Below are 24,118 nucleotides of genomic sequence, written 5' to 3'. Positions count from 1 at the left end.
AGCAGAAGAAATCCCATTTTAGAATTATTTTCTTTTTGAGAAAATAATATACAATTTTATTTATTATTAAATGTATTTGTAATAAACTTTTATTTATTATTTTTGCATATCTCTCTCACTAGTCTTTATTAGTTTCATGAGATCAGGGACTACATCCATTTTTTTTCCCCATTATCGAATGTTCTCAGTGTTTTTATGTAAATTGACAGCTTGCCTTAAGGGACTAAAAATCCCTTATTTTTAGATGACTAAAAATCCATTTATTTTTAGAACTTTTGTTTTTATAGAAACAAACATGCTTTAATAAATCAATATAATAAGTTCTTTTAGGAAGTATCACTATTTTATTTTAAAATATTTTTTTAAATTAAAAAATTATATACAATAAAAATCTAAGTCAAATCAGCTTACCATATGTTGATATTTTAGGTAATAAATAGAATAAAATAAAAATGCCTAAGACATATGAATTAGTATTACCTGTGCTATGTTTTAAACAAATTATGTTTTCTGTTTTTGTGGAATACTATCTTTTGTTCATCTTAAAAATTATTTTCTTTATTTGCAGCATCATGGGAAAATCAAGAAAACTAACTTTCTAAAGAAACATGAAAAGGTATTTACATTTTAATTTCTCTAATGAGAAAAACTCATGAATTTAGGATACTATAGGAAGTGGATAAATGCATGCTTTTATTAGTTATTTAGATAAGAGTTATTTGTGTTGCTATGATACCATTATAATATACTAGTATTTTGTTATGTATAATATACTAGTATTTTGTTTGTTACATTGTTTGAAGGCACATTCAAGGAAGCTGGTCCTAGAGATGAAAGTTGACAAATTTTAGTGAATTAGTAGATGAAAAAGATCACTGGGGAATTTTAAATAAACACAGCTGATTTTCCCTTGTTCTCCTTTGAAGCACCCACAAAAATGACATTGAAAAAAAAGGTATACTTGTGAGGATGAAGCAGATGAAAGACCCACAAAATTTAGAATTGCGTAGTAGATAGATATGCAGGTGACTAACCAGCAAGAGAGGCTGAAATCTAACCCCCAGTGCAAACTGTTGTGACCTGAGGAATCTGGAAAAACTTGGGAATTAGAAGCATCTGCACATTTGAAGATGGGGTGTGGGGCAAGAAGAAATTGAAAGAATTAGTTCCACTTCGTACATCTAAACCACTGCTACTTTTCTTGGTGGAAGATGGAGAAATTTGAGCTATAAACTTCACAGTGTAGAAGCTGCGAGTTTTGTTTTTAGTGGCTAAAACCTAGGTGTGTTTATTTTCTTCTGAATAATTTTTTTATTTTTCAATTAGAGTTGGCATACTGTATTATAGTATTTCAGGTATATAACACAATGATTAGACATTTATACAGCTTATGAATTGATCACTGCAATGAATCTAGTACCCATCTGACACCATACATAGTTATTACAATATTATTGACTATATTCCTTATGCTATACTTTATATCCCCATGACTATTTTGTAACTACTAGTTTCTACTTCTTAATCCCTCTTTTTCTTTTACCCACCTCCCAACCCCTTCCCATCTGGCAACCATCAAAATATTCTCTGTATCTATAAATTTGTTTCTGTTTCGTTTATTTTGTTCTTTAGATTCCATATATAAGTGAAATCATATGGCATTTGTCTTTCTCTGTCTGACTTACTCCATATGTAAGTGAAATCATATGGCATTTGTCTGTCTCTGTCTGACTTACTCCACTCAGCACAATACCCTCTAGGTCCATCCATATTGTGGCAGATGGCAAGATTTCATTCTTTTCTTAGGGCTGAGAAATATTTCATTATATGTATGTACCACCTCTTCTTTATCTATGCATCTATCGATGGACACTCAGATTACCTTGATATCTTGGCTGTTATAAAAAATGCAGTGGGCATGTGGATTCATGTGTCCCTTTGAAGTAGTATTTTGGGTTTGTTTGGATAAATACCCAGAGGTGAGGTTACTGGGTCCTTCTTTGTCTCTTGATAAGCTTTTGTTTTAAAGTCTATTTTGTCTGGTATAAGTATTGCTACCCTAGCTTTTTGTTTGTTTCCATTTTCATAGAATACCTCTTTCCATTCCTTTACTTTCAGTCTGTGTATGTCTTTTGATCTGAAATGAGTCTGTTGTAGGCAGCATATGTAAGGGTCTTGTTTTCTTATTCATTCAGCCACCTTATCTTTTGATTGGAGGATTTAATCCATTAATATGAAAGTAATTGTTGATAGGTATGTAATTATTGCTATCTATTATTCATATTTTAGACCTTCTATTTTTCCAAGAAATTCCTTTAACATTTCTTGTAATACTGGTTTGGTAGCAATGAACTCCTTTAACTTTTTCTTGTCTGGGAAGCTTTTTATCTTGTCCTTCAATTCTAAATGATAGCTTTGCTGGGTAGAATGAGTAATCTTGGTTGTAGGTCTTTTCATCACTTCGCATATTTTGTATCAATCTCTTCTGGCCTGCCAAGTTTCTGTTGAAAAATTGACGAGTCCTGTGGAGATGTGCTCCCTTTTAGGTAACTGTTTTCTTTTGCTGCTTTTAAGATTCTTTGTCTTTAATCTGTGCCATTTTAATTGTGTCTTGATGTGGACTTCATGGGGTTCATCTTGTTTGAGACCCTCTGCGCTTCCTGGACTTATATGTCTGTTTCCTTTGCCAGGTTAGGGAAGTTTTTCATCATTATTTATTCAAATAGGTTTTCAATTCATTGCTCTTTCTCTTCTTCTGGTACTCCTATGATGTGAATGTCAGTACACTTGATGTTGTCCCAGGGGTCCCTTAAACTATCCTCATTTCTTTTGGACTTTTTTTTCTTGTTGCTGTTCTGATTGGGTGTTTTCTGCCACCTTATCTCCTAAGTTGCTGATTTGATCCTCTGCTTTATGTAATCTGTTGATTCCCTGTAATGTATTCTTCATTTCTGACTGGTTCTTTTTTATGTTTTCTATCTCTATTTTTGTTTTCTATCTCTTTGTTAAAGTTCCTTCTCAGTTCATCCACTCTTCTAAGTTCATTGAACATCCTTATAACCAGTGTTTTGAACTTTACATCTGGTAGATTGCTTGTCTACATTTTCTTTAGTTCTTTTTCTGGAACTTTGTTCTGTTCTTTCGTCTGGGACATGTTTCTTTGTCTCCCCATTTTGGCTGCCTCCCTGTGTTTGTCTCTATGTATTAGGTAGGGCTTTTGTGTGTCCTGATCTTGGTAGAGTAGCCTTATGTAGTAGGTTTCCTCTGGGGCCCAGTGGCTCAGTCTTCCCTTGTCACCTGAACTGAGTTGTCTAGGTGTGTTCCTTGTATGGGTGGTTTGTGCTCTCCAGTTTTAGTTGAGCCTTGGTTGATGTTTGCACGTCAATGGTCGGGATTGACCCTCGGGCTGATTGGTTGTGAGGACTCTCGTGCATGCTCAGTCTGCCCTTGAGTGTGTTGTTCTCAGATGAAGCCTCAGGTGGTACTCCATCTCGATCCGAAGCCGGCCAGCAGGCGTCTGTCCCTAGGGCCTCCTGGGAGGGGCTTTGTCACAGGCCAAGTTCAGCTGTAGCCTATGCCCTATCTGAGGCCACCTAGCAAGAGTCACCAAGTAATCCACCGATGGCTGCCACCCATGATGGGTTTGGAGGTGCCTCAAGAGGCCAAGCCAGGAACTGAGGCTGGCTGCCACCAGTGCTGGGCTTGGGGTTGTTCAGCAAGAGAAACAGAGCATGCCGAGGCCAGATGATGCTTATTTGGGGTTAATGAACCTTTGAGAGATTTTAGGAATGTGTGCATCATGAGCAAAGACAGGCCGTTTGTATGGAAAAGCCACGGAGGAAGCTTGGGTGGGCCCATAAGTTGTGTGGGCAGGGTCTCAGGAAATCGCTAGGGCAGGGCAAACTGTGTTAGCCAGGTTGATGGAGACTCAGATATGGCTGCAGTCTGCTGTCTGCATGCCAAGAGCGGTGAGGGCTCAACAAAGTAACAGTAACTTCTGCCAGCACTTCTGTCTGGCTGAAAGCTGACCTTCCAGCCCTCTCCCTGCAGCCAGACAATTCAGTTCCTCCTTATATGTCCCTGGTGCCTTTCAAGCTGCTGCACCAGAGTTGGATCTCCGAGCCACTGAGTCTGTCAGTGACTAAGTCCAAGTGTGGGTCCTTTAAGAAGAATGTCTGTGACTCTAGCCACTCTTCATCTCATTCAGCCATAATCTTCAACGGTTTTCACAGCCAGAAGTTGTGGGCACTTCTCTTCCCGGCACTGGAAACCTGGTTTGGGGAGCCCGGTGTGTGTCTGGAACCCCTCACTCCTCTGGGGGGACCTCCATAACTGAGATATCCTTCGCGATTCTCAACCTCCACAGAAGGGTATGGGACCAACCCATTCCTTATTTAACTCCATCCCTCCTACCAGTCTTGAGGTGGCCTCTTCTGTATATATCCCCAGTTGTAGGACTTCTATTCAGCTAAACTTCAGGTGACTCCCAATGATGGCTTCCTGTAGTTCAGTTCTCATTTTAATGTGGTTGTGTGAGGAGGCAAGCACAGTTTTTACCTACTCCGCCATCTTGACCAGACACGAGAACCTGTGACTTTTATTTCTCACTTTCAGTCTTCAAAGTAGTTTTGCTAAGTGTACACTTCTAAATTGATAATGTTTTTTTTTTAGTACTTTGAAGACATTGTTTTACTGTCTTCTGGTTTTATTGTTTCTGCTAAAAAAATCTTTTAAAAAATTTATCTATTTTCTCATAGCTGCTTTTAAGTTCTTTTCCTTTAGTGTTTTCAGCTTCACTGTGGTATTTCTGAGATTGAATTTCTTTTTACTTGGGATCAGTTTTGCCTCTTGAATTTGAATAATGATGCCTTTATTCAGTTCTGATAAATTCTCAGTCATTAACTTTTCAAATATTGCCACTCCTCCATTCTCATATTAATATGTCTTTCTGAGATATTAATTAGACATAGGATACACCTTACTCTACTCTCTGTCTCTTAAGTTGTTCTCATTCTTCATTCCCTTAGATCTCTGTGTGCTGTTTTCTGGGTAATTTCTTCAGTTCTATGTTTAGATTTTTTCTTTCATTTTGTCTTTTATTTATATTAACTTTGTAATTTCAGTAATCTTATTTGTAAATTTTAGAAGGTTTATTGGTTCACTTCAAGCTTGGTCACTTTTATACTTTTTCTAGTCATATTTTTCTTTAACATAAAAATAACCTATTTTCTATTTTTTATCATCTTTCAGTATTTAAACTCCATTGGTCTAATTCTACAGTTTCTATTTTTGCTGACTCATGCACATATGCCTTGTTTCTTGAACATTTTATTATTTAATCTTCGGAATTTTTGAGACCTGTGGTGTGTTCCTTTAGAAAGGTTTTGCATTTACTTCTGTACAGATACTTAGGAATACTCGTAACCTAGGATCATTTGAAATTTAGTTCTCAGCCTGGGGATTTTCAGACCACAAAGATTGTGAATTCTGCATTCAAATCATCGTTAGCCCTAGATTCTAGTTTAAATCCCCAGGGAAGACTTTTTTCCTCTCTTCACACAATGCCAGTGTTTGGAAGGGAAATTTCCTTAAAAATATATTTTCTTATAATGGAAAGATTTTTCTAGTATGCCCTTTCACTGAGATATCTCTGGTTAGGCTTTCCACAATAGGCAAATTGTTGATTTTGTAACCTCTTACATGTGTGGCTGCTTTGGTCATAAAGGATTTGTAGGAGAGAGTATTTCTAGCTAGATTGGTAAAGGAAGGATTTGTGGTAGGGCTTGCATTTGAGTAGGCTCTCAAGAATGGTGAGGAATGGATATGTAGAATTGGTAGAGGAAGACATTCTAGTTGAGGAAAGATTTAAGTCAAGAAGCATATGTGAGAAAGTGTAGGGTATATAAAAGAAATAAAATAAAATTGGCTGGAGTGTGTGGCAAGTTTCAGAAAAAAGACAATTGAAATTGAATTGTGGAGGAATAGCCTTACTCACCAGTTCCTTAAGGGAAGGAAGCCTGTCTATTCACCTCCGTATCTTAGCACTTGGTTATATTTGAGGGGTGTTTATTGAACAAATGAATAAATGGAATGAATGAGTGAAGAAAATTAAAGAACGAACATAAAACTAACAATTTTATTATTTAGAGAGAAAATTATTTAAGAAATTCAAGAAAGGAGAGATATATGAGTGATGATGATGAGTGACTACTGAAAGAGCTGGCACTTCAGACCATCCTTGTGAAATGAGTGGATTTGTATGAATCTAGGAAAAGGACAGTGTTGACAGAATGAACTCTCTGAGCAAAGATATCATGAAGATGTCTCTACTTCTAGATGAACTCTAGTTCTTCTGTTCTTGTAGATTTGATTCTTACAGTAGCCTCTTTTGTCTTTAGTTCATGTTGCTTTAAAACTTGAACTTAACTGAAAGCTCCCTATGTATACTTACTAGTTTCTTTATATTTTTTTCCCTCTTCCTGAAATCTTGATTGAATGCTTACTTTATGCTAAGCATTCTGCTAGATGCTGCAAATATAGTAGAGAACAAAATAGTCCTTGTGTCTGCCCTCATATAGCTCTCCATTTAATCAGGCATAATATATTTAAAAGCAAACCACAAATAATTATCCTAACAGTTGTTTTAAATCTATTACACATCTTCAATTGTAGAATTCCTTTTCTCTGTGTATCCTCAGTAGAAATTGATTTTTTTAAGATTTTACTTTTTAATTTAGTTAATGCATGTGTATGGTACCAGATTACTTGTCAGTTAGTTTATGTGGAAAAGCAAATCTTTTTCCTTTCCTTACCCTTAGTCCAATTCCCTGCAGGCAACTTCTTTGAACTGTTTCTAGCTTTTTGTTTTTCTGGCATAAATATTTATAACTCACAGTTTATGTTCCTGTCTCTAATTTTCTTGACACCAATTTTGATTTAATTCTACCTCCTCAATAATTATTTTATTTAATTTCTGTTTTCAATTCTCTTTCATTCTTACAGGCCTTTATCCTCTCTAATGACCTATCTAGTGAGATATTTCTTAGACTTTGCCTTCCTTTCTAAGTGAGAAGCCAGCTTGCATTTATAGCAGACAGAATAAGTTCAGTGAAGAAAATAAATATCATATGCTCTACATGCCACTAGAACACTTCGATTTTAAATTGAAAATGTGTTTTCTAATCGCAGAATAAAAAGAAAAGTGAAAATCAGAAAAATAGCAGCTTTGACAATGTGATTCTCAGCCTGAATTGCCTCCCACATTATTCCCAACACTTCAGAAATTTAGCTGATTTTTACTAATCTCAAGTCACTTCTAAGTGTTAATGAGGACAGGGACACCAATTTCACTTAAAATTCTCAACATTTACTTTTATTTTTTTCTTTCTTTTCTCTAATACCATTTCATTTATTCATTCATTATCCATTTATCTATTCATTTATTTAACTAACAGCCTCAAGTGCTAAGGATAAAAAGATGAATAAAATTTTGTTTTTAAGACATTTGTCTAGAAAAGAAAAAAAACACATATAAACAAGTGTATCTTGATGGCAAAAGTAAAAGCTGTCAAGCACTTATAAGCCAAACACTGTTAAGCTCTCCGTGTGATCTCATTTAATTCTCACAATGACCTAACGAATGTGGTTACTATTATTATCCTCATTTCTAGATGAGGAAACTTGAGTATTAAAGAGAAATTTTATAACTTGCCCAAGATTACATAGTTTATGTGGTGGATCTAGCATCCAATTCCAGGACTGTTTGACTTCAAAGCCTACCATGATGTTAACCACTATTCTTGAATTTATATAACTGGCAACCGATTAGTAGCTACAGGTTTTAAAGACTCATACAAACCAATGAGAAAAAGGCAAAAATCCAGTTGGTAAATGGATAGGTGATACAAAAAGGAACTTGAACGTCTAACAAACCTGACAGCCTCAGTCACTAATGAGAGAAATGCAACTTTAAACAACCGTAAGATATTATTTCATACTCTCAGACTTGCAAAACTGAAAAATAAGTCTGGTGATTCCAAGTGTTGGTGATAATGTGGAAGATTAAGAGCCTGCAGGTTGGTGATACCTAATAAAGTTAATATGTAAATGTACTCTGTATTGGTCACGGTAGGCTGAGCCATGCTGTAGTACAAAACAACAACAACAACCCCCCCCGCAACCCTCAGTGGCTTAACAAAGATTTATATATTGCTCATGATACAATTGAGTATGAGTTGGGTGGCATTCTTTCATCTTATGTCAAGTATAACATGGGGGCCTCCAGAGTTGCCACCAAAGAGAAAGAAGACTAAAGGAGCCAGTGGTTGGAAAGGCCGGGCTTGGGAGTTTACATCACTTTCACGCATATTCTGTTGGCCAAGACTTAATCATATGGCCTTCATTTAACTGCAGGAAAGGCTGAGAAATGTAGTCTTCCTATTGCCCAAGAAGAAACAGCATTGGTGAACACATAGCATTGTCTCTGCCCTGTACTTTAATTAACAACCTCACTTTGAGAAACTGACACAAGTATACAAGGAGAAATGTAACAGGGTTGTCGATGACAGTATTATTTGTGAGAGTGTTGAGTTTTTTAAAGTAGGTAGTGATTTACCATAAAATGGACTTCTGTAGGGTAGTTTAAAAATGGACTAGAGCTATATGTGTCAATATGGCTAAACTTGAAAAACATAATATCAAAGAAGCAATTTTAGAGTGCTATGTCCAAAATGATATTATTTATATAAAACGTTAGATCAAGCAAACAGTGCTGTATGTTTTTATGGATATATATATATATAGTATAAAAACTATCATGCAAGTGATAAAAACACCAAATTCTGGATAGTGGTTTCTTAGGGAAAGGAAGAGTGGAATATGAGAAGAGTGCAAGAGAGCTTCAACTTATTTGTAATATGATTTATTGTTTTATTTCTTAGTATATATTGTATAATGTTAGGGTTTGATAAAATTTAATGGTGGGTACATTGGTATTTGTTATATTCTATATTTTTCTGAATGTTTGAAGTATTTAATGAGAAAAGCATATAAAATTTAAGACTTGAAAAATGGTTTCTAAACTATCTTTTAGATATAAATAGCTGAAGTAAATATTTCATTTTATAATTCTGAGTAGGTATTTTTTTTGCAGTCGTTCTTTAAAGAAGTAGTTATTCCCATGCATATAAATTCCCATTTTATTTGCCATTGCTAATATAGAGTACTTAAAATCTTACATTGCAACTAAAATTATCTGATGGAGTGGACCTTGAGCACTGCAGTTTTCTAATGACAAGTTAGTGTACCATATGACTTTGTACACTAGTATGAACATTTTATAGTCTTTAAACTTTTTATGAATTTTACATTGTTTTGGGCCAACAGATTATTCACAGATTATAAAAGTTTTCTAAGCTAGTATTTACTATAACTGATCTTTTTAAAACTATTAATGATGAACAAATACATTTCTAGTCTGTGGCACGAAGAGGAATGGTGAGAGGTAGTAAGTTCTAGACTAGGAGTCAGGACCTAGACCCTTATTTTGGTTATGTGCTATCTTGACTAATGACTTGGCTAAGTCACTTAGCATCTGGTTCCATCAGCAAAATAGGGCTGAATAACTTGTGAATTCTTTAATATTTGTTGATGCTAAGTCAGAAAATCTTGAAGAAAATGTTAAGGGTTGAATTATGGTTACATCAGATAAAGTTTTAACATAGAGACTGAAAGTTGGCTTGTTAGCGTCTTTGGGGAACAATAGAATATAAATATGTTGTTACTGGGAATTCATTGTGCAGAAAATGAGTTCTCTACTATAAGAAGAAAACCCATGTTCTTTTTCCTTGTAGACAAGCAATCATCTCCTTGGACCAAAACTTTTTCCACTAGATAGATTATTAGCAATATTATATAGTATCGTGGACAGCAGAGTTGCTCCAACAGCGAATATCTTTTCCCAGGTAAGCTTAATGAAATTTATCTTTATGGAATTTTTCAGGTAAATAGGTAGAGTTCCAGGCATATAGAGTTTTGGTCAGCATATTTACTGTTTTAAACTATATAATGAACAGTGTTTTTGGTAATTGAAAATTCCAAATATAGAATCTTTGAGAGTATTTCTGAATTTGCATATATTTATTGGTATAACTTGATAAATTAAAAACAGCTTGATTTTTTAAATAAAGGAATTTTTAAATTAAATGATTATAATTGCTGATTAAATAAACGAGTAGCTTTATGATTAAATTAATTATAATATAGAAATAAAATTTAATGAAAACAAAATTTAAAAAATGATTTGCCAGGAAGTAATCTTATTATCCTTATTCCTCATATATCTCTCTCTCTATACACACACACCTTGCAGGTTGATAGTATGCATTAAAAAATTATCTATTTTCCAGAATGATTTAAGTTCTCAAAATTTTCACTAGATGGCAGCAGTAGCATAAAATAGAAACTGACAATTATTAAATTACTAAACGTTAAGGATTTTTTTTTCAGTTGCCATTTTAAGAAAAACCTATTTATTAAAAACATAGTCATAGTAGTTTTCTTAAATGGTGCAGAAAAACAATATTTAGCACATGGTATGAATGAATAGAAGAAAAAGCAAATGATGTGACTATTGAAAAGGAATGTTGCAATGAGGATTTTGTTTTATATATGTTTTTAGGTTGAGAAATATGAAAATAGCAGCATGTACATTTTGATTCACTGCAAATAAATTTGGGCCTTGAATGGATGTTAGATTTTGTAATCTAATGTGTGGTGGTAACTTTTAATTTTTCATTTGAAGAAGTCTTTGAGAACCAAAAATATATGTTCTTTGTTTGACTCAACATTGAAGGTAGATCATTTTTGTGTCAGCACTTATAGAAAATTTTATCTACCTTTTCTGTGTTCTTGAGGAAAGATAATCTAGTCAGTTATTAAGCTGTGCATATAACTAGCTAAAATAGATAAGTAGACTGGCCTTAATGCCAATAACTTAAAAAACCTAATTCAGTATTAATCTGTATTACAGGGATGGATATATATATAATGTATATATATATTTAAATGCTTTGTTTGAAATTAAGGTAATTTTTAATCAGACTTTACATTTTATTAATACCTTTTTGCATCCAATATATGAGTTTTTTATTTGGTGTTTGTTGTTGCCGTAACCATGAAATAGGCATTGTGATCTTTCCTGTCAGGGATTGAGCCTCAGAGAGGTTAAATAATGTTGCTCGTATGACGCATGTAAATCTTTGAGAGCCGAAGCCTGGGGAAGCGAGATGCTCTGAACAGGGCAAGAAGGTGTTTGTGTCAACATGTGGTTGTAATTCTCAGGTGCTCAAAAGTTACCTTTCTAGGGGACATAAAGAAGGATAATAAAGGTTTTTTCTTTTCAGAGATCTTATAACTTATTCTGAGGGGATAAAACATGTACATAAAAATAATGTAAGGCTGTAAATGAATACTAATTAGTGCTGCTGAGAAGTTTAGAGCAGAGAGAGATCACTTCTGGATTAGGCAGGATACAAGAAAGATGACTTCACAGAGAAGGTGAAAAATGGAGCTGGGCTGTGGAGAATGAATAGGAATTTTTTTCTTCAAATACTTCTAATTTAGATAAGTGATCCATTTTTATTATACAGAAATGAGGAAATGGGTAAATAAAAGGGAAGCATAATAGATAATATTAGCTGACATCTTATTTCCAGTGAATAGAGTTTATTTAGACTAGAGATTTATGAAGGGAAGATAATGTGACCAAAGGGGTAGGACTAGGAAGAAACAAGACACACTTGTGAAAGTAGACGGGATTATATTATGGTAGTGGTAGCTGTCGTTGTAGTTAAGATCTAGTAGTAGTAAGACTGCCACCACCACCCATCACATCTTGGTGGGTAACTTACCTGTTTTACCTTACATTAGTAGAGCATTTTGCATTTTATAAAGTCTTGTCACATACTAAGTTAATCTTTAAAGAGGAAGAACTGAAGCTCTGAATGCCTAAGAGATCTGCCCAGCGCCACATAGCAAATCACTGGTAGCCTCTAGACTTGAAGAAGACTTTCCCAGCAGCAGGTCTTGATTATAGATGACCAGTGGCACCCATCTTTGTTTTCAGCAATGCTTGTAATGTCATTAAGTAACAGTTTGGCCTAAAATGTATATATTTTTTAACAAAGTTAAATTCTTTTCAGCCTTAACAGTTGTGAAATTCTTTTCAACCTTAACCTAAAACAATTTTTTATTCTTTATCTCCTCATTAGCAGTAATCAAAATGATAAATTTTATGTATTTAAAACATGGCTGTTCTGAATTTGTTTATGTTCATTTGATGACAAATCACTTAAGACTTGATCTCAGTTGATTTCTATTTGGGAAACAAAGGATGGGGAGCTACAAAGGGATGATGCAACTAACCCTAAGGAGTTGACCTGTACTTTTGTTTAGTCAATTAAACATCCAGGACAATCAGGTAACATATATACTGTGTTTAAGAAAAAGTTTGTCAGAAATCACATCCAAAAGAAGAGTATTTCTTCCACTGCCTTATTTTCTTTTTCTTTCCATTGACTCCCAGTGACCTTTTCTGTTTTTCTCCTTTTACTCAACTGTCAAAACTATATTCTTGCCCATAGAAATGGAAATTTTTATTTAACCTATGCACACTTAATTTTTTTAAGTGAAAAACAAAAGTATAACACTTGTAAGTTTTTATTTGATATGAACACTAGATGGCAATATTGTTACATCCTAGCTTTAAGATGAACTAGGAAACAGCTTTTACTTTTTAATACTGTCTTTGATATTTAGAGAAAGCTACTTGTTAATTTAACACATTGGTTTATTTGAACAGAATTACCTGAAGATGTTTAATAATATATGTGTGCACACATGCATACGCTGTATGTACTTTTATGAAAATGTAAATTAAATTGGTAATGAATTGTGTTACATGACTGTTTTCTACCTGGAACTAAATTTCTTTTTATTGGCTGTAATGTGCCTACGAAAATAATAATTTTTTAAAATTCATTTTTCTATTCCTTTATTTTATATGCAATTTTTGAGTTTGTTTTATAGTAATGTGCTATTTTATAGCTTGATTTACCAGATACATAATTATTCATAATTTTACACATATAATAAATTGATTAAATGTGGCATATTTGTTCAAAGTTCTCTTGAAGCAAAAGTTTATCTCCATTGCATTTCATTTAAATTTATTTAAATCTATTCTGTAATAAAGTTAAAAAATAGTAGTTTAAGGAATCTTTAAAGTTATTAAAATTCATAATAGTCATAGTAGTATTGTATTGTAGTTGGTATTATGAGTTTTTCATTCCTTATTACATTTTAGATGGAATTCTACTCATTAATTTTTAGTCTCATAAATAAGTAAAAGAATATTAGTGTATTTGACATTTTTAGATTAATGATCATATTTTTGAATTGAAATATGGTTTTTAAATTTTTCTTAGACTTGTAAGATAATTTTAGCCTTATTTAATTTACTGCAATGTTGCAGTAATGATCATGAATCATTTTAAAATTTTTAATTCAAATAAAATAAATGTAGTCCAATACATACCTGAACTTTGTGAATGACAAAGCATTAATTCCAGCGTTTTCATTTTTTTCCTCTCAGCATAGATAGAGTGAAGAAACTATATAATTTAGATCCAGTAAATGGTCGGGTTTATTACTTTCAAAACAATTTGGTCAGATGTGTTTTTGACTACCATTTATCATCTTTAAAAGAAATACTATTGAATTGTCTTTTTTTTCTCGGAAGTGTATTAAAAACATGTTATGCCTTTTTACCTTGTCTTTTTCTTTTTTTTTTTTTGAAGAACGATAATTTGGAAATTTTCGAATGATCTATTTTATTCTTTTGGTCTTTTTTTCTTTTATTTATTCTCACCCACCTTTTTCATAGTCCCGTAGTTAGCTGAAGACAGTAGAAGTATAGTTCTTTAAGACTGTCATCAGATATATCACTTATTTTAAAATATTAAATCATAATGCTTTATTTTTTTCCAGATGGTAAAAATGGTGAATAGTTTATTCTAAAATTATCGAGACACATTTTCACAGGGACTTTTAAAAGGAGAATTATCTTTAAAATCAGGGACATTTAATTACATATATATATCTGTATCACATTATCATTAATCTTATTTGATTAGTTAGCATTTTGAAAAATTAGTTTTGAAGATAATTCACTTAATTCTACAATTTAGGTTTAAAATAATATAATTACTATATTATAAGAAACAATGCACTCTGAATTAAGATTAAAAAATAGCTGAAAGATAAGAAAAGGAGCATAGTTCCTTTAAAAAATGGTTCTCTGTACCATATCAACAAGTTGCATTTTTTTAAATAATATCTAGTTTCTGAATGGCTTCATATTTGTACATAATTTAATAAGGAAAAATTAAATTTAAATGTCACTAAATTTATCTTTATTTCTTCAAGTATAAGTAAAAAGCATTTTGGGGAGTTCCAGTCAAGATGGTGGAATAGGGTAAACACTGTTCTCACCTCTTCTCATGACCACTTCAAAATTACAACTACAGAACAATCATCATTGAGAATCACCAGGAGTCTAGCTGGACCGAAGTCCTGTGGAATTGAAAGAAGACACGTCGACACTGATAGGAGGGGCAGACACAGAACAGGGTGGTCCCACACCCATGTGTGGCCATCAAAAATCAGGAGAGAATTCTCAGCTTTGATTGTGAGGGATCCCAGCCCATACCAGGCTCCCAATCCCAGGTTTCCAGTACCAGGAAGAGAAGTCCCCACACCTTCGGGCTGTGAAGACTAGTAGAGACCCTGGCTGAATGAAAGAGGGAGGGCTGCTGGAGTCCCAGGTGTTCCTCTTAAAGGACCTGCACACAGACTGACTTACTGACAGACTCACTGGCTCTGAGCTCCAGCACAGGGGCAGCAACTTGAAAGACACCGGGTACATATGAGGAAGAGGAACTGAGTTGTCTGGCTTCAGGATGAGGGCAGGAGGGGCAGCATTCTCACAGACAGAAGTTTTGGCAGAAGCCATTGTTCCTATGTTGAGCCCCCCACCCAGCATGCAGATACAGGCAGGCACCATATCTGAGTCTCCATCAACCTGGCTAACAGGGTTGGCCAGCCTTGGTGATTACCTGAGACCCTGCCCCATCCAATTTGTAGGCCCACCTAAGCCACCTCTGGTGGCTTTTCCGTACAAATGACCTGTTTTGGCTCATTCTAAAATCTCTCAAAGGTTCACAAACCCCAAACAAGCATCATCTGGCCTCGGTATGCCCCATATCTCTTGCTAAGCAGCCCCAAGCCCAGCACTAGTGGCAGCCGGCCTTGGTTTACAGTTTAGCCTTACCCAGGCACCTCTGAGCCCAGCGCAAGTGGCAACAATTTGCAGATCATTTTGTAGCTCGTACCAAGTAACCCTGGGCAGGGCACAGGCAGCGGCTGAACTTGGCCTGTCCCAGAGCTCCCAAGAGGCCCCAAAACCAACACACCTGGTGGCCAGCTTCAGATCACACCAGAGCACCACCCTACTACCTCTATAAAAGACACACCAAGAGAGCAACTGAGCAGACACCAGCACCCTGCAAAAGTAAACCCTGTTTCATAGAGTCAGCCTCTGCACAACAGCTCCTCCATTATAGTCACTGCCAGTCCTCACAACCAGTCAGCTCAAGGGTCAGTCCCTCCCATTGATGTACCAATAGCAAATAAGGCTCGACTACAACAGGATGCCATATACAAGGGGCATACCTGGAGCACATGGCTCAGGTGACCAGAGAGACTGCACCACTGGGCCCCACAGGACACCTACTACCTAAGGCCTCTCTACTAAAACCGAGAGACATAGCAGCTTTACCTAATAAATAGAAACAAACATAGGGAGGAAGCCAAAATGGGGAGACAAAAAACATCTCAAATGAAAGAACAGAACAAAGCTTCAGAAAAAGAAACCAAGTGAAGACAAGCAATCTACCAGATGCACAGTTCAAAACACTAGTTATAAGGATGCTCTGTGATCTTAAAACTTCAACAAAGAGATAGGAAACCTAAAAATGAAGGTAGAAAACATAAACACCAGTTGGAAATGAAGAATACAATAACTGAATTGAAGAATACATTAGAATCAACAGTAGATTAGATGAAGCAGAGGATCAGATCAGCGATTTGGAAGATAAGGTAGCAGATAAAACCCAATCAGCATATCAACAATAGAAAAAGAGTCCAAAAAAATGGGCCTCTGGGAAAACATCAAGTATACGGACATTTGCAACATAAGGTACCAGAAGGAGAAGAGAGAAAACAAGAAATTGAAAACTTATTTGAATAAATAATGACAGAAAACTTCCGTAACCTGGACATACAAGCCCAGGAAGCACAGAGTTCCAAACAAGGTGAACCCAAAGAAGCCTATACCAAACACATCATATTTAAAAAGGCTGAGGTTAAAGACAAAAGAATCATGAGAGCAGCAAGAGAAAACCAGTTACCTACAAGGGAGCTCCCATAAGACTATCAGCTGATTTCTCAACAGAAATTTTACTGTCCAAAAGGGATTGACATGACATATTCAAAGTGATTAAAAGCAAGAACCTGCAACCAAGATTACTCACTTTACCCAGCAAAGCTGTCATTTAGAATCAAAGGACAGATAAAGAGCTTCCCAGACAATAAAAAGCTAAAGGAGTTCATCACCACCAAACCAGTATTACAAGAAATATTAAAGGGACTTCTTTAAGAAGAAGAAGAAAATATATATATATATATATTTATATATATATATTCATATATATATATATAAATAATAAAATGGCAATGATTACTGCCTACCAATAATTACATTCAATGTAAATGGATTAAAGGCTCCAATCAAAAGACAGGACAGCTGAATTATAAGCTGTAATTAATTATAGCTTTTGATAACCTTATATTTTTTTCTCATTAGGTGTTTGTTTCTGAACCATACATGACATATTTAAACTAATTATTTAGATACTTTCCAAATGTATTTATCATTAGAAGAATGATAATTTAGCTGTTTAGGAGAGTGTTTTGAAGTGGATGCTTCATCTCTTAATTTATCATCGCTATAGGAAGATGTTTTTGCTATACTTGTTAGGGCAGCTAATGTTTTATTAAACCAAAACAGGTTTTTGGCATTTTTCTTCACTTATAGGTAGATGTATAGTAAATTTACATAATTTTTCATTTTTTAAAGTAAAGAACACATTTTGTAAATATGATTTAATTCAAAATTTTTAAAAATAAAAATATTTTAATCTAGTTCAAACTTCAAAGTCAGTATTCACTTTTTTCCCTAATTGGAATAAATTTTTCTTTCTGTGCTTAAAATTTTAATAGATACTTACTGTGAGTCTGCTGTATTGCAAGAACTGTGTTGGATAAAGAGAATACAAAAGTGGGGAAAATGCAGTTCCTGCCCTCAAGGACCTTATCAGTCAGTCTGTAACTTCTACTGCCTTTCGTTTGTTCTTGGTGCAGTTGCTAGATTCTAGCTTATACTAGAGTTAATGGAGTATGTGTGTATTTACTGGGAGAACATACTCGCTGAAGGAACTAATGCTTAAGTGAAAATTAACATTTAAATACTTAAAGTGAATAAATAAAAGTAGGATTTTTCACTTGTAGTCCCTGTTATTTGATAATATAGTTATTTAAGTGTATTTTTTCAAGTAAAATAACAAATCCGTTGAATTTTTCTTTCTGACTTGCCTTGAACTTAGTGTCGTGGAGCATGATTGTTTGATACTGTGTCATAACTAAATTTTGCTAATAATCAATTAAATTTGGTTATAACTAGTTACGTTTATTAGTATCAGTCTTAATTAAGACTTGAAACTTATTAAGTTATGTACAACTAAGGAGTTTATTGTAAGTAGCCTATTAGAAACTAAGTGGCTCTTCTTAAAAAGTCACATGGCTGTATTTCAAATACTTTATGATTAAATGTTATGCTTATTATATTACTCTTTTATATACAATATTTCAAAGTACTTCTATGGATTTTTTAACCAAAAGCACTTTAACCAAATAACTGATTTTATAGACTTTATTTATAAAGTATAAAACCTCTTTACCTTAAAAAATTAGTTTGTACACTATATAATATTATGGTTTGATTTCTATTTCTACAAAAGTAATAACATTTATCAAATGCTAGTCACATAACATTAGAAATCATAGTCGATGAATACTATCTAATGCATATATTGATTAGATAAGAATTTGAACCTCAAAGTATAATATCCTACAATCTAGCTGTAATATATTCACATAAAGTTGATTTGAGTATGAGAGAATTATCTTTATAGATATTAAAGTTGGTGAACAAAAGGGACAGTTTTTCTAAACAAATTCCTTGGATACTAGCATATTAGAAAATGTAAAAAGCTATTCTTTTTCAATTTCTCTGTCCTTCATTTCAATTTCTCTGTTCTTCAGTTGGCTTGTACCAGCATTCCAGTGTCTCTAATATCCAACTTAAATACTTGATACTATTAAGGTAAATTATGTAAATCACAGGAAATATCTTGAACACTAACATTTTCTAATAAATTTACTATGTTTTTTTCTTAACCATGACTGAGATTGTGAGGCATTCCATTCCAAAGATGGTAAAGAACCCTTATTTAATGCCTACTTCGCAGATGAATGGGTCAGCAGGGGTGCTGTTTGACAGTGGCTGGCCGATCTCTAGCAGTGAAGAGCCTTACTGCCATGATGTTCAATCTCCACTGGTGCAGTAAATTAGATTCTCAAATCTCCTCCTACCCCTGGTGTGGATGTATTACTATTCTTCCATTAGACCACTATGCAGTGTGTACTAATTTCAGGAGATTTTTAAAAGCTGTTTGGGGATGTTTCATATTTGAAAAGAGTGAGATTGATCTATGATTTTCCCTAGCTGCACTTTTGTTGTAAGGGATACTAAAATTAATCATTACCAAAGATAATAAGAAGCACAGTGTATTTTACTCTATTACCCAGGGATAAAAAGTTGTCTTTATTGTTTTCATTTGTGAAAGAACAGTATTTACCCCTACTACTCTTGTCTTCCCTGAAGCTGTTGTTAAATTTCTTCAGTGTAACAACTTTACCTTTGTGAATCTGTCATCCTGGTAATAGGTATTTTTACTGAACTCTAGAAAAATGGAACCATTGCTTAAGGGTGATATGTAAAATATTGCCTAAGGGATGAAAAAAATCATAAATTAGACTTTCAACTTTTGAATAAATAGTACATTGATACCTTATTTTCATAGGCAGTATTTTATAACGCTTCTAATAAATATGCCAATTGTATATGTTTTATTCATTTTTGGGGAGGAAATGTATTCAACACCAATTTTATTTGCCTTGGCAATTTTTTTTTTTTTTTGCTGAGAGTACAAAAAAGAGTTTGTGTGGATATATGCTTGCACATACCTCTTTAAGAAAATATGTACTGTTAATATAGTAACCATATAGGCAGATACACCCGTCAGATAGAGCAGTGTGACTAGATTGGTTTGATGAGAAAAGGTGTTTTAATAGCATGTTAGGAGAGAAATGACTTCGGAAATCTAACATTATGGAAGTGTGCTACATTTAAAACTATTTCTATAAAAAGATGATTAAAAGAAATGTTGATGCTTAAGGGAATGGTTTCCAGTGAGAAATTGTCTTGATTCTTTGTCAGCTCACAGCTAATTCTTTTGGAGGAGATTGGCCTCACCTGCCTATACATATTTCAGATGCTGATCCTGTAGAATAGTCCTTTTCTTTTCCCCTAGATGAGAAATTAGGGTCCTCAGTCCCAAGTCACTATAGAACCTAATTGCTCCCTCACCATGAGCACTCAAGCACCTGATAGAGAGTTGAAGTCTTAGAATGGAATAAGACTTATCTCGATAATTAGGAATAAGAAAGGGAGCTAGGTTTACCTGGAACTGCCTTATCTACTCTCCCTGGCTTCAAATGCTCTGTATATGCTGATATCGCTGATATCTTTTGAATTCTATGTTTTAGTCCTTATCCTCTGGCTCTGGACCCAAATTGCCTACTGAACGTTAATATCTGAATGTGCCAGGTATTATCTGGGATATGATACATCCCAAACTAAATTATTCTCTAAAGCTTTTCCTGTGTTTTTTTAGTTTTACCTGGATTTCAAAACTAGTCATTTATTCATGTCTTTCTGGACGTGAATAAATATCATGTTTATTTTTTTGACATGTACACTGTTAGGTGCTAAACAAACAAAAATAATATATGATTTCTAGGTTTTAGTTCAATTAAATGGAGAAATTATCTCTGAACCTTCTCTTGTTTTCACTCCATTTAGTCAACAAGTCAAGTATATATTTTTCCTTCTAAATACAAATGTCTCTTCTTCCTTTCTTGTCATCCTCATTGCCATTGCTTTAAATCCATAGCTTCATCTATTGCACCAGCATCTTAACTGGTTTCCCTGTCAACAGACACTTTCAAATTCATTTTCTATACAGTTATCAGTATAAATCTTTAAAAGAACTTTTGGTCTTGTTTTCTGCTTATACTTTTTAAATGAATTACATCATCTATAAAACCAAGTCTGCATTTTATAGCATTTCTTATAAGGCCCCTTCACATACTGGCCCCATTTTCTGCCACTTTATTCATTCACCCTCAGTGCTATATACAATAAGCTGTTTCTTTCCTGAAAATACACCAGTTTTTCTTCTGTATTGTTACATGTGCTGTCCTCCTGCCATTGTTGAAATGAACTCTCTTTTATGCTTTGTGGTCCGTCCCTCAAATGCCATTTCTCAATGAATTCACATTTTGCCTCCATCTGTCTTAGTCATTCTCTTCTCTATAATGATAATTGCATTTATACATATCATTCACCAGCATAGCTCTCATATTGTGCCATTACCATTTTATTATGTTTGTCTTCCTAATACCTAAAGGCTTTGTCTTTTCATTTTTGTGTCTCGGGCACAGTGCCTTGAACATGGGATTTACTCACTCAATGAATGACTTCCCATTCCCCTAAGCATGCAGTTATGGTGTTTCTGGATAGAGATTTGCAGTCATTTAAGTGCTAATAAGTTCCAGAGGTGAGAGGTGCTATCTTTAGTTCCTCTTCGTATAAACATACACGCCACTTTTTCTTTACCTGAGCACATTTGAAGACTAACAATCCACTCCCTGCTTTTTTGTGTGTGAAATAAAAGTTCGAAAAATGAATTTCCAGAGGTGATAATTTTAAGTTGAACATCTTTGACAGTATTTTCCTATCTACCTTGTGTGTGTAAAAATGTCAGTTGAACTCTCTTGGTTTATGCCTCATGCTCATAAACTATCACATCACCTGAAATCATGTCAAATGTAGTGCTTATTGGATTGTGTGAACCTCACATATTAAATTCTTTTATTTAAATAATTTAATATATTTTAGATTGTAAAGTTCCTCTAGGACAAGCAGGATAGGCTGTTTCACACATCAGTTGACATATATTCCAACCTATAAAAGTATAAAAATAATGAGCATGTTAAAAATTAATTACAGTTGTAAATTGATTTCCTTTTGTTGGCAGAAAACATAGTTTATTAGCTTGGGAACAGGTTCACACTGTTATAACATCAAGCACTTCCAGCAGAAGCTTGTTAGTGACTGCCTCTCAGATTAAGAAAAAAACCCTCACTGTGGAACATGAACTCCTATTGTTAAGACATAAGTAATCAACTCATCCCCTATGTGGATGAGAACAAAGAGCATAATAGTATACAGAGATTAACTAAGCAAATATTGCACAACCCCATTTAAGATGTAAATTAAAAAATATCCTATGTATAAGGAGGTTTTCATTTTTTATTTTTCTTTGTGAATGCCTCAGTCATGGTATAGGAGCTAGTCAGAAGGAAATAATTTATACTTTGGCTTTTGAATTAGGTAAATTGATTATTTTAACCTAAAGTAAAATAAATTCGTTTAATTAGTGTCAATATGCTGCTAATATATGAAAACTAGGGAAGACCATTCTCTTTGATAGCAAGATGCTTCCGATTTTTAGGAGCTTTGTTTATTTTTAAACCAAGGATTAAAAAGCAGAATTTTTATTTTGAGGAAAAAAGTCAATGGAAACATGACTAAAACTTGGAGGTAAAGTCACTGACTTTTAGTACAATTTTTTTTTTCTAACTTTATTCTGTATTTCCTAGCACAAAATCTGAATCCTGACTTTGAAAAAGAAAATCCACTCCCTAGGCTACTTTTTTATCTATTTGAATTTAATTCATTTTAATTTGAACTTGACGCAATAGATAAGTAAGCAAGGAAGCAGCTATGGAAACAGTGTATACTCCCATAAAATCTGAAAATTATTGGCAAAAGAATATATCTTCATAGGTAACAGAAACCAAGAAGGGGAGTAATAATTTCCCTGCACATTTTTAGATTTATTTATATAATTTAAATAATTAAAAGTATTTCAGTGTTTCAGGACAACTTTCATTACCTTTGCTTTTTAAAATGTAATGTTTATCTTAACTAATTTATTAATAACTTTTATGATTCATAATCATAATTTTTTATAAATGGTTTTTAATTCACAAAAATACAAGAAATTTTGCATTGGAATACCATTTTCAGTGTTGTCTAATAATTTCAGATTTTAAGAAATCATGCTTTTGCCCCACTTTGAGTTATTTATCTTTTAAAAATTAAACCTTAAACAGTAATTTTATGTCTAATAATATGTAATCTGATTTATGAAATGTTAACATATCATTAGGTTAATAAATTCCACATTTACTTTGGTGACATCTAACTGCTCATACCTGATAATTTTATTCACAGGATTGTCCCTGGGGCAGGACAGTTGCCTATATTGAGATAGTTCTTTATCTTTTTTGCTACAATTCCATTTAAGGTTTTCTCTGTTTTATCTTCAGCATCTTTGCTGCTACATTTCTAACCTCCATCATATTCATAGTACCTCCTTTCTGAATGAAATGCTTCCAGAGTTATCATTTTGCTCAATTCTTCCATAAAGCTTTCCTTAGTCTGTCCCAGCAAAGTTACCTCTTTGCTGTGTTTGGGGCGATGTGAGGAATATGGGCTTTAGATTCAGATAGTATTCAAATCTGTCTGAATCTTACTAGTTCAATGACTGTGAACATTTACTAACCTCTCTGACGTTTCCTCTTCTAGGAAAAGAGGTTTATTTATGCTACCTATTTCATAGTGGAGTTGTTATATGAGGATTGAAGAAATTACATTGACAGTTGAACAATGCAAGAGTTAGGGGAATACACTCTTTAAGAGTCGAAAATCCAAGTGAAACTTGACTCCCCAGAACTTACCTATTAATAGCCTACTATTGACTGGAAGCCTTACTGATATCATAAGTAGTTGATTAACACATATTTTATATGTTATATGCATTATATACTGTATTCTTACAATAAAGCTAGAGAAAAAAATGTTAAGAAAATAAGAGAAATACACTTACAGTGCTGTACATATTTATTGGGAAAAAATCCATATATAATTGGACCTCACAGTTCAAACTTGTGTTGTTCTAGGATAAACTGTGAAGTGTTTTACACAATGTCTATATCTGTCATCTACAGATAGAGATCTGTCAATGTCTGTATCTGCTCTATAGAGCCTGGACTCAGTAAGTTCCTATCCCTATGCCACTAATTACCCATGGTCACTAGTATTAACTAGTTCCCATAGCTCTTCCCCCAGCCCTTCTCAAATTTTGTCTATATCTTCTGCTACATCCTGAGGGAAGGAGTGAATGCCAGATTACAAATGTGTTGTTCTCAGGAATTTTGCAGGGCAGTAGAATAAAAGATAAAGGTACTGACTGGGGTCTTTATTCCAATAGTTAATAGTCTTGGCAAATGACCTTCAGTATTTATCTACACTCAAAAATGAGTCATCATTTTGGCTAAACATTTTTAATATGTTAAACGTTCTTAAGTGCTTAATTTAAAATTTGTTGTTAGAACTCTAAAATGCTTTTTAATAGACCTCTAGCATGGTATATGTATTTTATTCTTTTTCACTGGGATTTTTGGATTAAAT

General features: G+C 33.9%; 1 protein-coding gene across 9 annotated transcripts in view; it reads left to right on the top strand.

Moving 5' to 3' along the window:
- ORC5 (origin recognition complex subunit 5) overlaps positions 1-24,118 on the top strand; it is a 170,737-nt gene that overhangs the window by 50,432 nt on the left and 96,187 nt on the right. For 8 of the 9 annotated variants that reach the window (XM_039849357.1, XM_039849362.1, XM_039849360.1 and 5 more), the window contains exons 11-12: positions 569-616; positions 9,852-9,962. In XM_039849357.1, coding sequence (XP_039705291.1) covers positions 569-616; positions 9,852-9,962 — 159 coding nt within the window. The remainder of the gene's footprint in view (positions 1-568; positions 617-9,851; positions 9,963-24,118) is intronic. The other variant, XM_039849366.1, reaches the window with a different exon arrangement.

The sequence above is a fragment of the Pteropus medius genome, unplaced genomic scaffold (genome assembly GCF_902729225.1).
Source record: "Pteropus medius unplaced genomic scaffold, Ma_sr-lr_union100, whole genome shotgun sequence".
NCBI lineage: Eukaryota > Metazoa > Chordata > Mammalia > Chiroptera > Pteropodidae > Pteropus > Pteropus medius.
Note: the sequence above shows the minus strand (reverse complement) of the source record. Positions and strands in the feature narration are given on the sequence as shown.